The 16,407-nt window shown below is 36.2% G+C and overlaps 2 protein-coding genes across 3 annotated transcripts; both read left to right on the forward strand.

The window, feature by feature from the left end:
- The first annotated feature begins 201 nt into the window (after positions 1-201).
- Positions 202-4,701, forward strand: LOC132172859 (DHHC-type zinc finger family protein). 2 transcript variants are annotated; one of them, XM_059584427.2, is made up of 10 exons: positions 202-492; positions 600-693; positions 1,671-1,765; positions 1,874-2,041; positions 2,157-2,229; positions 2,329-2,381; positions 2,907-2,998; positions 3,090-3,142; positions 3,774-3,899; positions 4,124-4,701. In XM_059584427.2, exons 1-10 carry the CDS (start codon positions 344-346, stop codon positions 4,397-4,399), a joined length of 1,179 nt encoding a protein of 392 aa, XP_059440410.2. In that variant the 5' UTR covers positions 202-343; the 3' UTR covers positions 4,400-4,701. The 2 variants fall into 2 exon arrangements, with proteins under 2 accessions (XP_059440410.2, XP_059440411.2); XM_059584428.2 differs by lacking the exons at positions 202-492; positions 600-693 and adding an exon at positions 1,366-1,573.
- A 1,450-nt stretch (positions 4,702-6,151) lies between these two features.
- On the forward strand, positions 6,152-15,913 carry LOC132170864 (long chain base biosynthesis protein 1). The gene is made up of 14 exons (XM_059581996.2): positions 6,152-6,383; positions 6,663-6,825; positions 8,772-9,007; positions 9,106-9,200; positions 10,405-10,496; positions 10,739-10,832; positions 10,937-11,009; positions 11,145-11,277; positions 12,726-12,900; positions 14,196-14,336; positions 14,427-14,522; positions 14,683-14,824; positions 15,257-15,384; positions 15,490-15,913. Exons 3-14 carry the CDS (start codon positions 8,857-8,859, stop codon positions 15,658-15,660), a joined length of 1,491 nt encoding a protein of 496 aa, XP_059437979.1. The 5' UTR covers positions 6,152-6,383; positions 6,663-6,825; positions 8,772-8,856; the 3' UTR covers positions 15,661-15,913.
- The last annotated feature ends 494 nt before the right edge of the window (positions 15,914-16,407 follow it).

The raw sequence follows: 16,407 nt of genomic DNA on the forward strand, positions 1-16,407 counted from the left end.
AGGGAGTTGCAACTCCATCCTCCCAACTCCCTCCTCCCATTCTGCTATGCTCTTTATGTGCCGCTCTCTTTCATAAGTATAATTTATTATAATCATCATTTCTAATTTCATGAAAAAAAATTAGGCATATTAAATAGAAAATTTAATTTCTAGCTGTTCAACTCATGTCGCAGACAGCTTCACACGTGAGAAGCAAAAAGTCAGAAGTCAAGGCAGAGACTCTTCCAAGAACAAAAACTCAAGACTTGTTCCTCGGAAACATCTCTTCTAGTTTTAACGTTTTTGTTACATTTCTTCGTAATTGTTCTTTCCCGGTGAGGAGTAGAGGGATTGGGTGAGAGAGATGGGCGTGCAGTGGGTTCTGGTGTGCCACGGCCTGGTGACGCTGTTAGTGGTGATATCGTTTCTGTGTGGGCAGTGGCCTATCTTTCAGGGGACTTTCGTCGAACGCATACACCACTTCCTCACCTTCGGCGCCTACGATTACTTCCTGTACTCCCTCCCTCACCCTATCCCTCTCTCGCCCCTCTCCGTCAATCTTCTTCGCGATTTGATTCAGTGAGGCGCCCTAATTTTGTTCTTTTTGTTTGCTTTTATAGGCGGTTTGTTGGGACTCTGTGTGGCTCCAAGGCGACCGATGCTATTCTCTCTATGGAGTATTTCTGCTGCGATCGACCCAATCCCATTTTACAGGTTTGGGGACCACAACCGTATTGTTCCATGGCTTATTATTTGACTGTGAATTGGTTTTTATTGGTTAGGCTTAAAGTGGGTGTGGATTTCTTTTCGTGTTTTTGGACCATGAGGTGGGAAAGAATTGGGTTTGGATGGAATTGGATTGTGGTTGGGGAAATGAGATTATTTTCCAAGGTTTTTTAGGTGTTTAGATGAATCATGGAAGTGGTATGATCTAATTTTTATTATACGGTCATGTCAAATTGGTTCATTGTGTTCTTTGTAGTACATTCTAGTACATTCTTAATTTCGAAGAGAGACAACCCTTGTAAAAGTTTGGGTGAGAAAGAGGATGGCATTTCTTGTTGTTAGACATGGTGATTGGTGAATGACGAGTGAAATTGAAATTTCTTATTGTCCTCTCCCTGTGTGGGTACCAAAGGCCAAGCCGTGGTGTCTACATTGAGAATTTAAAATGTAAGGATGTTTTGTGGGCATGGGTTGAGTCCCACTTCCCGCGTTTAATAGGTTGGTTTAAGGTTTATAAGTGATCTATAAGTGATTATGAAGAGCTCTAATTGTTGCTAGTCTTTTTGGGTTATTACACAAACTTGATTAGCAGATCCTCAGAACATGATATGGGCGATGTAAATACAGGATTTTGTTATTTGCTTAGATGTTTACTTGATTTTTTTTTTTTATATATGAACTAGATAAAGGGAATTTGATGGTTGAGGGAGGTTATATCTTTACACCTTGGCGAGATGGCCAATGGCTGGGATGCCGGCAGTGTATAATGGGGTGTGCAGGGGACCTTAAATGATATGTTTATAGGTATCAATCTGCAGTTGCCAAACTCAACTTATCCTTGATGTCACTTCTTGCTCATTTATTAGAGGTTGTTCTTCATACTACTGATCCAATCTAGAAATGATTGCTGCCTTTCTTTTTTCAGTTAGGAGCTAATTTTCATATAACTTTGTGTTTCATTACAGTTCATATATCTCATGATGATTGGAGGAATATATTATTTTATTTCAAAGTTTTGCTTCAACTATATTCCTGGCTATTATTTAAGTGGGGTTCACAGGTATGCATGATGGAGTCTGTGACTTACTCTCTTGCTCTTTGTTTTTTATTTTTATTTTTTAATTTTTTTTTTATCCTGAATTTTCTTAGATATTGGTTGTTCCTGCAGGTACACAAGCTTGTTGGCTGTTGGTGTCGGTGTTCTGCTCTTTCTATTGACTAGCTTTTCTGATCCAGGAACTGTGAAGGCTGAGAATGTTTCACAGTATATCTCTGCCTACCCATATGACAATGTTATTTATTCTGAGAAAGAATGTTCAACTTGCAAAATTCCAAAGTGAGTTCCCCCCTCCCCACCCACCCACCCACCCACCCACCAACTTTGGTGGTAAGGTTTTTTTCTGAACTTTTTTACTTCAGTTTATAGTGATCTTTTCATTCCTTTGGCTCAGACCTGCCAGGTCCAAGCACTGCAGCATTTGTGATCGCTGTGTTGCTCGCTTTGACCATCATTGTGGATGGATGGTTAAACTCTCAAACTATTTTCTTTTTTATTTCTCTTCTTTGATTGGATGTATTAACATTACACTTTCAATTTCTACTTAAAGCTGTTAATTTTTGCAGAATAATTGTATAGGAGAGAGAAACACCCGCTACTTCATGGCTTTTCTTTTGTGGTGAGAACTATATGATTTGTGACATTTAAGTTTATAGTTTTGCAATGTATGCCATGGTAAATGGCCTTTTCTGTTCTCCACTACCTATGCGGCCCAATTAATTCCTATGTAAGGTGTCATGTTCTTCTCAGAATATATTTGATAATGAGGGGCAGGGAATCTATCTCTACAGCTGTTTTTTTTGTAATAGATGGACCGGAAACTAATTATCATGTGTAAGCTTGTGAAGTAATCAGACCACAAAAATCTAACTTACATGTTAAGGTTTTGAATTTGTATTGTACAGTAATCTTTTGTCACTTTTGAATTTCATGGCCTCTGAATTAGTCTCAAAATCAATGCCCAAGTGCTGAATCCAATCAATAAATGAGCAGTGTCTTTGATGTTTTCTCCTATAATCTTGATCACCTGGCTGTTTTCAACTTTATTTGAGATTTATAGCAGTATGCTGTTCTGTTCCTCTTATTTCATTTATTTATGTTTTGGGTTCTATTTAACTTATGTGTGTCTTTAGTGATTTTGCAGGCATTTTCTTATTTGCATATATGGAACGGTTGCCATTGGGTTGGTTCTTGCTGGACAGTTAAAAGAATTAAGAGTTGTATATATTCTAACTGGTAAAGTGATTTGTGGTTCAGATATCCCAGTTAATGGCTTTCTTGCACATGAGGCTAAATGTGACATCTATCCCTCTCTTTCTTTGTGCAGTTTATTATGGCATCGAAAATTCTTTACGTCGTTTAGTGCCACATATTGTACAGGTAGGGCTTTCTTTAGTTTGCTTCTCTATCATCTGAAGTTGTCTTTTTCATACCATCAAGGGTGGTGGTTTAATGGCCCAAGGAAATCCCCAAAGTGATTAGGCATGTACTAGGGCGTGGGCTTGAATCTTCGCAATGGAGAATCCGCACATATACCTGATTAGTATTAGTCTCCTTGGTTCCCATTGATGTCCTGGTGGAGTTAGGTCATGTTATGGCTTAGTCGGACTTGAGGGAGCGTCTACGGTTTCCACCGTCTAGGCCCCTCCTGTGCGGCTCCCAGCGGGTAGGTGCTACTATGGTCACGCCCAAGTAGAATAGCTACAATTGGTCTCCCTGGCTTATCCTTTTTTGCTAAAAAAAAAAAAAAAAAAAAGTATTTTTTATGCCTGGAGTCCAGCTTTTGTTTTGAGGGAACTTGAAAGGAAGGGTAACTTTGAAAGGCATCTAGAATTTTCTGATTTGTTATCTATAATAGATCAATTAATTAACTGTCTTCGATGTTGAAGTTATGCTTGAACTATTTATGCTAGTTTGCACATTTCTTGTTCTATGTAGGGGATGGGCTATTATGAATGTCGATTTATCTACTCTTTTGACTTTGCTTAATGGTTTTCTTGTGTATAAACAGTGGTTACTGGCCTCCTACAACACTCAAATACTTATGATGGTTTTTCTTGCAATAGTTTCACTGCTATTGGCGGGGTTCTTTGGCTACCATGCCAACCTATGTCTCACCAATACCACCACGAATGAGGTCTATTTTCCCTGCCTTGACGTTTCTGAATAATTTTGTGAGGGGAAAACTGGTGATATAGTAAAGGCTTATTAGGTTCCATTGCTGCAACAGGATCACTTTCTGAGCTTCTCGTTTTCTTTCCTTTTTTTTTTTTTTTGATGGGGGGGATTTGTTTCTTACGCACTACTAGAACCCTGAAACTTACTCACTACGTGGATTTGTTTCTTGTTCTTGGGATACAGACTTTCAAATGGCAAGATTACATAAGCTGGCAGAAGAAGCTAAATGAAGCAAGGGCAAGTGCTGCAGCCCTCAAAGCAGGTATCAGTGGGATGAGAATTGAAGGAGAGCCTCCAAAGAGCAAATGGAGATCATTTTTTAGAAAATCCACTACAGAAAATGTGCAGGTCACAAAAAATAACATTTACGATAAAGGATTCTTCCACAATCTTCTGGAGATCATCTTCCCCCTATCAATGAGATCCTCGTTTTTGCAAACCAAATCAAAGTCTGGCTGAAATTTCCATTAATGCTTGTTGTTCACCTGGCTGTTGTTTCTTCCAATAGAATCGGCTTCGTCAGTTGTTTTTGCAATTTTCACTTCATAGATGGCCAGCCAGGGAGCCTGAGGAAGGACTGTGTAAATCAGAACCTTTTACATCACTTACCATTTATGGCTGCAGTCTGAGATTATAGGACATTCTGCTGTGAGAATTGATGGGTCGGAATATGGTGAAATATTATTGGAAAATAGTAAACACCCTCATTTTGTAAGAGTTTCCTTTGGTGCCATTACTAATATAGTAATCGTTTTTCCTCTTCTTGGTTTTTATTTTTTTCTTTAATTTTTATTTTCCCTATATGTATACATTACGCCTGCCTTTTAACAAAAGAAAAGCTAGGCATACATGTTCCAAGTGCAACAACGCATAAATCGATCGATCCATCATTGTCACTAAGGTAGTAGGGTAGTCGTAGATGTTAAACCAATGGCTTTGATTTATCCACGTAAATCTGCACAACTTACTACTGCACAAGTATTGGGTAGACTGTAGTCCCCCCAAATGTTTAGTTTAAAGAGGAAATGGAAGTAGTCGTTTGGTTTGACCGTGTGGGCGTACACCAAGATCGTGGTTCTTAGAACCAATGGCAAGATCCAAGCCATTACCTAAATCATTAATGACAGATGATTTTTTTGGATATTTTCAGAATCCTGCAACAATATTAAACCCCAGTCAAAGACAGCATTAGCAACATTGGTCTTGTCTACCGAAAGAGATTATATTGTTTGCCCCAAATTGGCCAAGACAACTCCTCATAAAATGAATTTTCCTCCTCCCTTTTCCTCCCTTGTTCGAACATGTCTACCAAAAAAGAAAGATTACGTTGTTTGTAGACTATGCTGTAAAATAAAAGAACTAATTAGAGACATCTTCATGAAAAAAAGATGAAAAAAAAAGGCAATACAGGACAAAACTTAGGAAAAGGTGCTAAGGAGGGAGCCCGAGATCTTGCGGGTAATAGCAGAGGGAGAGTAATCCTATTCATTATCTTTCATATCTCTTTAAAGTCTATGTGACGTGGTCCTTAATTAAAAATAATAATAATAATATTCTTCCATGTAGGCTTTAAACTCCCTATATGGGACTCTTGAGTTTTTTGGAAAAAGTGTTTTAACATTAAAAAATTCTAATATTTTCATTGCAATTTTCATGTTGTCATCATCTACTTTGGTTTTGTTGTACTTTACTAATTACTCCACTTCTCAACATCCAAAAAAAAAAATTTATATATTATATTGTAAATTCATACGTCCTTTTCGAACTCTTATGTTTAAGATACATCATATAAATAATACTAAACTAAAATTTTATTTCATATTTATCCCGTTCAAGAAGGATAGTCACAATTAGTTTTTTCGACCTACCATTTTCAATTAGAAAAAAAAAATACCAAATTTTAAAAATACTTTACACATCATCATGTTAACAATTTATTTTCAATATTTCATTTAAATATTATTTTTCGAATATTTCTCTATTTTTTTCTCTTAAAAGAAATAGAAAATGAACGAAAGAGGCATGCGTGAGAAAATGAGAGAAAAAAGTTTTTAATAGTTTTTTTATGCATTTGGTGAATGATAGTGAGTACGTTCTCTTATTTTATATATATATATATATATATATATATATATCAGCATAATAGTGAGGGTGATTTATAACATTATTAGCAACCTCACAAATAGCTTATTATTATAAATCAGAAAAAAAAAAAAAAAAAAAAATGAAAGGAGAGGGAGGTATTACTTCGTCCTCCTCCAAGTCCACGGTCCATCGTCTCCCCTGATTTCCCACTCTTCACATCCCCGTCTCCTTCGCCTTTCAAATCTGGCCCCCCCCCCCACCACCACTTCTCCCCTCCAAATCTCTCTCTTTCTATCTGCGTGCGAATCTGGATCTCTCTCTCCACCTTCGGATCCTGTACGAACTGTTTCGCTCTACGGTTAGGATGATCATCTCACACTCTCTCTCTTTAGCTCCATGCTCGGGGATTTATTTCTTTAGATTTTCTTTTTCTTTCTTGGATTTATTTGAATTATAATCCAAATTCGGTTTTCCCTATTAGTTTTTCTAGCCGATTTGGTAAAATTAAGGTTCCCATTTCTGTTCTGAATCATACGGATTCCGAGCTGATTGTTTACGAGTATTTGCTAATTTGCACTTCAGTTTTGGGCCAAACTCGATTCTTTTGATTTCAATTTATCTATTTTTGTGTGCTCAGGTATTCCGTAATTACCTTACTCTCAGCTCTGAGGTCAATCAGGCACTCTCTCCCAGCTTTCAATATCTCTTATAATCCAATTTCGGGGAAAGGACTGGCTTTTGGGCGATTTGCAGCTTCAATGTTTGGATTTTCTCATCTACTCCATCTTCGTCCCATTCAGGTATTTCATCTCTTTGGATTTGTTTAGTATAGTCGGTCCGATTTAGCTCCTTTATCTGAATCTGAGTTCAATCGATTTTTATGTTCGAACATGCTTCACATATGTTTTAATTGCTTAGGATGATGGAAAATCTTGATAGAGGCTTACTTTTACCCAAAATTGTTGTGGTTGAGTCGCAAAATATACATGTGAAGAGGATGGTGAATCGACAATTTGTATCTTCATTAACGTGATTTGAGATTAAGGGTTAATGGACATGGCCTTGTATGTTTTTCACCCATTTGATACTTAACAACTCCGAATTACTGGCATGTCCTTGACAACATTGTTATATATGTATGGATTTCTCTTTTATATGTAATTCTGTTTCATAGTCTTCTCTCAGAAATGCTGGAATGTCTTGAGGAAAATATTCTAGGTGTAAGTTCAATGTTGGGATGACGATATTTTTTGGTGCATCCTGGTGCTAATAAAATTAAGGATTCATAGATGTTTCTGTGGCTTTCATCTCTGGCAAATCTTTCACCTTGTTCTTCCCAGGGTGAGAGGAACCAGTTGGAAACTTTCGTTCCTCTGAAACTTCACTTTGATGGTTGCTTTATAAGTAACCCAGGGTGATTAGGGATTGGTGGTTTCCTTAGCGATCATTTGGGAACATTGAACTGTCTTACTTGAGGCTGATCAGCGAGAGAAATGTAGTGATGGTGGGGATTCTCACTATGCTTTGCTTTGGGAGTCATTGAAAGACCTTGATTTTGATTTATCTCATGTGATTACAAAGTTTGGTTCTTCAATTATTATAAGTGGGCTGAAGTTTGTATCAAGATGAATGGAGATTGTTATGGAATCACAAGTCGGAAAAAAAAGAATGAACTTTATGCAATAGGGGGCTATCATTTTGGAGAGTTCTAATGGCTGTTTCCTTAAGTTGCTAATCGTTTTGGGTATTGTTGTAAGTGGCACTGGTTGAATGGCATCTTCCTTTTTCTTGGGTGAAGTAGAGTATGGTCCATTCCTAAGTTCATTCCCATGAATGTCAACTGCCTTTTATGATTACAAATTTGATTATGATCCATTGCAATTGACGTACAAAAAGATAAAAAAAAAGAAGAAGAAGAAGTTAGTATAAGGAGATGGTGATTGTAAAAAGAATGTTGGAAGGAAAAAATAATGGCACAGAAATTTATTTGTTGAAGAAAAGAAATGTTGAAACTTCTTACAACCAAAGCAAAAAGAAAAAGAAAAATAGAGAAAAGGGGTAAGGAAGAAAAGAAGACACTTCTGAAATAGCTAAGGCAAGCCTAAGCAAAAACAAAATAAGGGGGGTGCAACGGGGAAAAAAAAAAGGAAGTGACATGGGCTTGTAGCATGACAAAATCAAAATCATAAAACGATGTTGGAGCCACTTACAAGTCATGCGAAAATGAAAATGCTCCTAAGCCATGCAAAGGAAAGAAAACACTCACTAATGAAAAAACGAGTGGAAATTGGATACAAAAGCTAGAGATGCTGAAATTATGCAGGACTCATGCCACATGATGGACTGCTTTAAGCAAACCAATGAGAACAAGTGAGGTGTACTACAAATCATAATTCATTTAACTATCTTTGCCTTTTCTAGTTTTCAATTTGGCTCATGATAAAGGAATGAAATACCGACTGCAGATAAGGAGTGGAATAATTTGAAATTAGTTTTTAACTGGATGGCACCCTTGCCAACATTTGCTGGTTCTTGGTGACCGCTTTGATGGTATAAAATATGGTTCTCTATCTGTAAATGATTTTAACTTCTGTACGAATGTAAATTATGCAATATATGCTGTCACCTACCTGTGTAGCATCAGATGTGTGTTCCGTCTTTTTCTGTTTATAATCTTGTTTTGATGTCTATTGTATAATAGTTTTTGCTACCATACCAACTGGGACATCACCATAACTATATGCAGGATCCAGGTCTGTAAGCCTTTTATTGCAGTGACGAGTATCAAGACATTGTACTTACAGGAAGTGAGTATCGTTGCCTATTGATTGATGTTTGAAGCCTCTCTGAATTCCCAAATTGAGATATCCAGTGCAATGGCATCAGCTGTTTTGAAAATAGTGAATACCACTTTAGATTGGGTGACTTTTGCTTTAGATGCACCTTCTGCTCGAGCTGTTGTTTTTGGAGTGCAGATTGGCGGTAACCTCTTAAACCTTAAGAGCTAACAGTGTCCTTGTCCACTTCTGGCTGGTAATACTTTATTTAACTGTGTTTTTCTTTTTACCTTCTGGTTGAAGGGCATTTATTTGTGGAAGTTCTTCTTTTGGTGGTCATCCTTTTCCTACTTTCCCAGAAAAGTTACAAGCCCCCTAAAAGGCCTTTAACAAAGAAGGTTTGTTTGACAGTACAAATGTGTACTTTTTATCATGACTGATAGTATGCTCTTATCGATTTATTGGCCCTTGAACTGCTCTAGTATTTCTTTAACATACTAAAGTTGAGAAGTCTTGAGTGTTGACGGGATATGATATGACTAGCATATACTTTTCAAGTTGAAAGCAAAACCTTTTATTTAACAACAATCAGCTGATCATGCTCTTCGAACAGAATACTCGGTAATCACATTTTTGCAGATATAATAAGTAGAACATTTCTTCCTAATGATGATTGGTGTGCCAAAATACTATATTTGCTGCCGGTGTCTGGAAACCTTTTTTGGAGACTTAAGGCTCTTTTTGTTGAACTTTTCTTCTTCTCTCTTTTGTTTTTTATTCTCAAAATAAAAACATTAACAAAACACCTAAAATCCAAAACACTCAAATCTATTTTCACTATGTCACATCAGAACAATTTTTCAAACTAAAAACAAAAAACACTCCCAAAACACATTTACAAACGTAGCCCTTTTTGTTAAACATTTACAAACATAACTCTTTTCTCCGTTGCTAAATTCAAAATATATGAAAAACACTTTGAAAAAAATAAAAAATATTGAATTTGGTTTAGTTTGTGTGAGTTTCCTGAAAACATTTAAATATATACCATAAGTCTAACATGTCTGAAAATGTTGATATGGTGTAGAATCCAGGCTGAATTTATAATTATGTTGAAATCTGAAATCTTGGTAAAAGTTGAATGCATAAGATGAATTTGTCACCATGCTCACTATGTCTATTTATATGTATTTTTTGCTTTTGTGCCTTTCCTTTTTTCTTTTTTTTCTTTTTTCACCTAGGGAACAAGATCCAAGTTTTGTGATTTGTATTGCAAAAGTTTCAAAATTAGATATTCCCTTTAAAAAATTCAGATTTTGCTCCCCCAAAGTTCTGCCATATAAAATCTAATCCCATCAATTACAAAACTTATTCAGTTTGGCCCTCCTACTTACCATTGTCTCGCACTGACTCTGGTTCCAACAAAGTTCCATCTGATTATTTTAATGAACCACCTTTGGTATATATTAGTTATTAGTGGTGATATATGCTTCTAGAGTGGCTTTTATGCTTTGTATTCTGTTAGTTCTTGTATCCCCCAGTCTTATGTAGATTGTGCTCTCTTGACCAAAAACTAATGAAAGCCGTGCCTTATGTTTATAGGAAATAGATGAGCTTTGTGATGAATGGGTTCCAGAACCCCTCATTCCTCCACTTACAGAAGAGATGCAGAGTGAACCTCCAGTGTTGGAAAGGTGAAAATAGTTGTAATATTTATGCAGAGAATTTCTTTAATTCTTGTCAGACAATGCCTTTGGCCATAAAATGTTTTTTTTCATACAAAAATTAATGTCTTGTATGGACATATAATTGCGTTTGTGGACTTTATTATTTTTCGTAAGTCAAACATTTGAATAAAAACCATAGAGTGTTTCAGAAAAACCTTTAAGGTATTGAGTATTGACTGCTCATAAGTTGCTTCCTTTTCTTCTGGCAGTGCTGCAGGGCCGCATACAGTAGTCAATGGCAAAGAAGTTGTCAATTTTGCTTCGGCAAATTATCTTGGATTGATAGGACACGAGAAGTTGCTTGTGAGGAAATGCAGTTCCTATTATTAATATATATATATATTTTTTTTTCTTTTGTGATAATTTCTTTGTTTGAATATAGCCTTTATAGCAATATTTTACCTCAGGCATCATGTACCACTGCATTGGAGAAATATGGTGTTGGTTCATGTGGTCCTCGTGGGTTCTACGGAACAATTGGTAAGAGTTAATTTTGAAACTACTTTCATATGAGTCAGGTTGGAGGTCCCTTCCCTCCTAAAACTCATGCCCCAGTTCTTCTCTTGGAAAACATTTTTCTTTTGACAATTATTTTATATTTTCCCCTCTTACTAGATGTACACCTTGATTGTGAGGCCAGAATAGCTAAGTTTTTGGGAACTCCTGATTCAATTCTCTATTCCTATGGACTTTCCACCATGTTCAGTGCAATTCCAGCTTTTGCCAAAAGAGGAGATATCATTGTGGTGTGAGTATACATAATCTTTGACTATTTAATTATTGTTAGTTTTTGTGGCTGTTCTATAAAAGATAGGTTCCCTCTATGCCTTTTGGCATATACAACTTTACTTATCAAAAAAATAAAAGTTAGGTTCCTTTTGGATTAATTTCCTTGTGTTTCTATCTATTGTCAAAGGAACTAGTTTTACTGTGTTAAAATCAATTCTACGAGGAAAATCATTTTTTTTTATTAAGTAATTCTAAGATGAAAAATCTTGTATGGTAAATTCTGGAAAAACAAAAAAATGCACTTGTGGTTCCAACATGGTCGATAATGAGATGCTTTTCTTTGTGGTGGGTGAGACAAAGATGGGAATGATGTTGGGGGTGGCAACTGAGGTGTCAAGATGCTGATGATGGGATGGATGTTATAGACAGTAGCAATGATTGGTGGTGAAATGGGGTGGCAAAAGTGTTGGTGCAAATTCAGGGGTAAATAAAATAATGGGGACCGTGAATGTGTCCAAGTTTTGCTTTTCATTTGCAGACGTCAAAACTTCTGAATCAAATGGAATTTTTTTTTATAAAGAAAAATGATTTTTCCTAAAAAGCTAGCCAACCTAGTCGGAGGAGAAACTGTTTTTCTGCTTTTGCATACTTTATATAATCGCATTGAAACATAATCTTTGGTCACAATGTGTTATTGTTATGAAGGTGGGTGGTAAGAATTACATAGCATGTGTGATTTACCCTATGTTCGGGAGTTTTGAGGGAGAAGAGAGGATAAGGAGGAAGGGAGGAAGAGGAGAAGAGGAGAAAAGAGGGAATGGTTATCCCTTCTGTTGTCTGAAAGTTCTAATAAATAATAGGAGAGAGGGGAATAGGTATTCCTCCCATTGTTTGATTGCAGGGTAGAAAGGATAGAAAATGAGAAGTTATTATGTAAATAGACAATGAGGAGAGAGAGATTAGTGATGATTGTTTGTTTAGATGTCATTGAAAATTTATTAAATTATGCAAGACAAAAAGAAACGAATAAACAAATTTATTAAACTTGGTCTCACCTCTTTTCAAATTTCCCCAATTTGAGGGAATTGATAAAAAAGGGGCTTTGAGGGGGATATGGTACCCTTCCAAATCCCCTCGAGTGCTCTCCCCCTCCCTGAAAGAAAAATTCCTAACAGGGGTTATCGGGCCTCTTAAAGTGGTAGTTTAGGCCATTAATTAAAAATGACTAGTGAGGTGAATAGAATTTCAAAAGAAAGTAATTATGAATGTGACCATTGCTTGGGTTTATTTTGCTGATATAAGAATATCATCGAACCTTGGGTCCTGTCTTAGTAGCCTAACATAGCTGCTTGCAACATTTATCCTGTTGCCTTCCAGATTCCAGCATACATTAGGAGTTTTTGTTGTTAAAATGGCTTGCATCAAATTTTTGCTGTAAATTTGTATCTTTAATTGTTCCTTTTTCAGGGATGAGGGAGTACACTGGGGAATACAAAATGGCCTTCATCTTTCTAGAAGCACAATCGTGTATTTCAAGCACAATGATATGGAATCCCTAAGAAATACGCTGGAGAAAGTCACTGCAGAGAATGAGCGGGCTAAGAAATTGCGGCGCTACATTGTTGTTGAAGCTGTGTACCAGGTAAACTTTTTGTGCATTGTGCATATCAAAATTTCACCTCTTTTGTGTATTTTCACACAACAATTGAGCTCGACTTTGTGAACAAACATAGGAGGCACCTTGATGTATTGGCTCTATGTTGCAATGCTGCAGAGGATGTTAGTTTCTTTATGTATGGCATAAATTCTGGCAGTAGAAGGAAGTTGGGCAATTGCAAATGGATGAGTGTATTTTTAAATGATGCAATCTTTCTGATTGGCTTGTTTGCCATTTTTCTCCAGTTCCAGACATAATTGAAAGAAACATAGCTTTTATGCTCAAAGCATAAATGCTAAAAGTTCATCATTCGATATATGCTGCTAAGGTGCTATATATGATTACTTATATTATATGTATACAAGAGAACGAGATTGCATTAGCTACTGGAACTCCATGGTTTTGATCAAACTTGATAAACTAAGGTGGAGTGTGGTTTCTCTGTTTTACTGTTTCTTAATTTTCAATTTCTTTATGTGAGCAAGAGGATGGCATGGTTTTGCTTTCCTCCCCCCCTTTCCCCTGCCCAAGTTGATGCACATTGTTCTCTCTATGCATTACACTGGTACTTCAGCCATTCAAAATTTGAAATTTTGTGTGAATGACACTTCTAGTCATTCTCAAAGTACCATTTTAACGAGATTGAATTTGGAAATCTATTCCTTTACGGAAGTTTAGTCACCTCGTAACTTCAGAAGTTAAGACTATTTTTTACCACTTTCAGAAGTTTAGTCACCTCTTAAAACTAGCAATCTTCTTCCTTTTTGTTAGATTTCAAAGCCAAACTTTTCCTTTTCCTATATAATTTATTTAGGGCACATTTGGTATGCGGAATGAGTATTCTATTAAGAAAAATGAATAGCTTTTATTAGGAATAGAAAAGGGTGAAATTGAACTGAATAACCTTGGTGTTTGAGTATATATATGATAAGATAGAATCCTTACTATATATTCTAACACTTGGAAATGCTCTTTCATTATTCCTTCTTCCATTCTCAATAAAAGCTATTCATTTTCTTAATGGAATAATAATTTCTTGTACCAAACGTACCCTTAGTTCAATCCTAAGGAGAGAGGGTTGTATATTTGGAATCAACTATGACAATTTTAATTGGACTTTTGATACAACATGTTGCGTGAAGAAATGACCATTGCTCTCAAACTTGTCTTACTAATGATATCAGTGTTAATTCTTTGCTTGCAAATCCACCTTGCTATATTTGTCACTGCCTTTGTTTTTTTCTTTGACTGACTTGATTTCTTGATTCCAAAATTTACAGAATTCTGGCCAAATAGCTCCCTTAGACGAGATCATTAGATTGAAGGAGGAATATCGGTTTCGTGTTTTATTGGATGAGAGCAACTCATTTGGTGTGCTTGGCAGTTCTGGAAGAGGTCTCACTGAATATTATGGGGTGCCGGTATGTTTTGAAAGGTTAACCAACCCCCTTTTTTCTAAAAGTAAATTGACCCAATTGCTGTTTGTGATTGATGGTGGTCTGGCATTGCAGATTGAGAAGATAGATATTGTAACTGCTGCAATGGGACATGCATTAGCCACAGAAGGAGGATTCTGTACTGGAAGTGCCAGAGTCATTGATCACCAAGTATGCAAATTGTATATCAAAGGAATGACATTCTTGTAAATGAACTATTGTGTTGATAGGATGAAGTCTTAACGAGACAAAATTGTTGTCACTATTATATTTTCATATATATTCCTGTCTTTAAAGTACTAATGTCTCAGTCTATGCTAATTGTTGGCAGCGATTAAGCAGTTCTGGATATGTTTTCTCTGCTTCTTTGCCCCCCTATCTTGCGAGTGCTGCAATAACTGCCATTGATGTCCTGGAGGAAAATCCTGTTCTGTTAAAGAAACTGAAGGAAAACATTGCTCTATTATGGAAAGGTTGGTTCTATTTTACTGCTAAACAGGCTTCAATATATTTGTGAACAATAAAAATACCTTACATTGGGTGCTGAAAGTTTTTTAGTTCAGTAATGCATAGGTACATGAAACAGCCATTGATAGGGCATTACCAGATTACCTTTAGAGTGATAAGCTTTGTCAGACTTGACATCCTTTTTATAATGGGTTGCATTAGGGCTGTGAGGCCACTGGTAATATTCGTATGGATTTACCAGTCAGTTATACCTTTTAGAAAATCTGCTCAATGTAGATATATGTCTTGGATACATGTTTCTTCATATTAAATCCATTAAACACCAAATTTTTTGTTCTATACATATGATATACCAAAATCAACCTAAAGCAAAAATGACATGCTTGCTAAAAGCTGCCTCAACACTTATTTGATCTCAATATATTTTGTGACTGCAGGATTGTCAGATATACCGGGCCTCTCGATAGCAAGTAATGTGGAATCCCCCATCGTTTTTCTTAAATTAGAGAAGTCAACAGGTTCCATGAAAAATGATCTAATTCTTCTTGAAGATATTGCTGATCGAGTAAGAAAATAGTTATCTGGTTTATATTCACAATTTAGGCAAATCAATTTCTTTAGTTTCTATTTTCTTATTATTGAATGCCTTTTTATCTTTTTTTCTTTTCAGGCTTTGAAGGAAGACAACATATTTGTGGTGGCATCCAAAAGATCAACAATAGATAAATGCCGGTTGGCGGTTGGAATTAGATTGTTCGTTTCTGCTGCTCATTCAGAATCTGATCTGCGGAAGGCATCTGCATCATTGAAAAGAGTTGCGGCATTGGTGTTGAGGAGTTAAACTGAGTGGTGCATGTCAAATCTGTGTGAACCTGCTCGACCTTTGTAGGCTTGTTTAGATGGCCTCCATTTGTTAGACGATTTTGATAATTTATGTAGTGATCGTTGTTTGATTATCTTAGAATTGCAGTTTTTGCTCTGTAACTCCTTTGAGTACGGTTAATACAAACTTGGAAGTGTCATGCGTGGGTTTAGAATTGGGATATTGATTGTTCATTGGACTGTAACAAATGTAGAGATTATTATTGATTACTTGCAATACCTTTGCTGTGGATGCATTCTGAAAAACTGCATTCCTTGTGGACTCAACTCCGAGTTCTAAGTGCCACTTTGATTAGGCTATGTTGAATTACTTCAAATAAGATTTAGAAAGTACTTCTAAACTTGTTTGCACTTTCATTGGATTGCCAATTATTACTTATATATTTATGTAAGTTCAACATACAAAAGCAATCTAGCTGTCCGAGTAGATGGTCGAGCAGTTTAAAAACAAATATTGGGCAGGTTAAGTTTCATGTGAGTTCTCACGATGTGTTATTGGAGATTTTGAGATTTCAATCCCTCCTGAAACCAAAGGTTGTATGTGAATCTATATAACTTGACATACAACCAGTACAGAATATTTTGGTGCCTCAGTTTGTTATTTCTTTCTTTTCTGTTTGATCTTTCTCTATGAGTTTCTACAATTCAAAGGAGTTACCAATTTCTTTTGAAACTATCATAATTGACCCTACAAATTTCTTTTTTC

Source organism: Corylus avellana, chromosome 1, assembly GCF_965113065.1.
Source record: "Corylus avellana chromosome 1, dhCorAvel1.hap1.2, whole genome shotgun sequence".
In the NCBI taxonomy this organism is placed as follows: domain Eukaryota; kingdom Viridiplantae; phylum Streptophyta; class Magnoliopsida; order Fagales; family Betulaceae; genus Corylus; species Corylus avellana.

Bases quoted from the DNA above. Each gene is read 5' to 3' on its own strand.
- LOC132170864 (XM_059581996.2), top strand. From the start codon at position 8,857: ATGTTTGAAGCCTCTCTGAATTCCCAAATTGAGATATCCAGTGCAATG. The intron at 9,201-10,404 runs GTTTGTTTGACA...TTATGTTTATAG, and splicing joins AAAGGCCTTTAACAAAGAAG to GAAATAGATGAGCTTTGTGA. The intron at 10,497-10,738 runs GTGAAAATAGTT...TTCTTCTGGCAG, and splicing joins GAACCTCCAGTGTTGGAAAG to TGCTGCAGGGCCGCATACAG.
- LOC132172859 (XM_059584427.2), top strand. From the start codon at position 344: ATGGGCGTGCAGTGGGTTCTGGTGTGCCACGGCCTGGTGACGCTGTTA. The intron at 493-599 runs GTACTCCCTCCC...TTGCTTTTATAG, and splicing joins GGCGCCTACGATTACTTCCT to GCGGTTTGTTGGGACTCTGT. The intron at 2,999-3,089 runs GTAAAGTGATTT...TTCTTTGTGCAG, and splicing joins AGTTGTATATATTCTAACTG to TTTATTATGGCATCGAAAAT.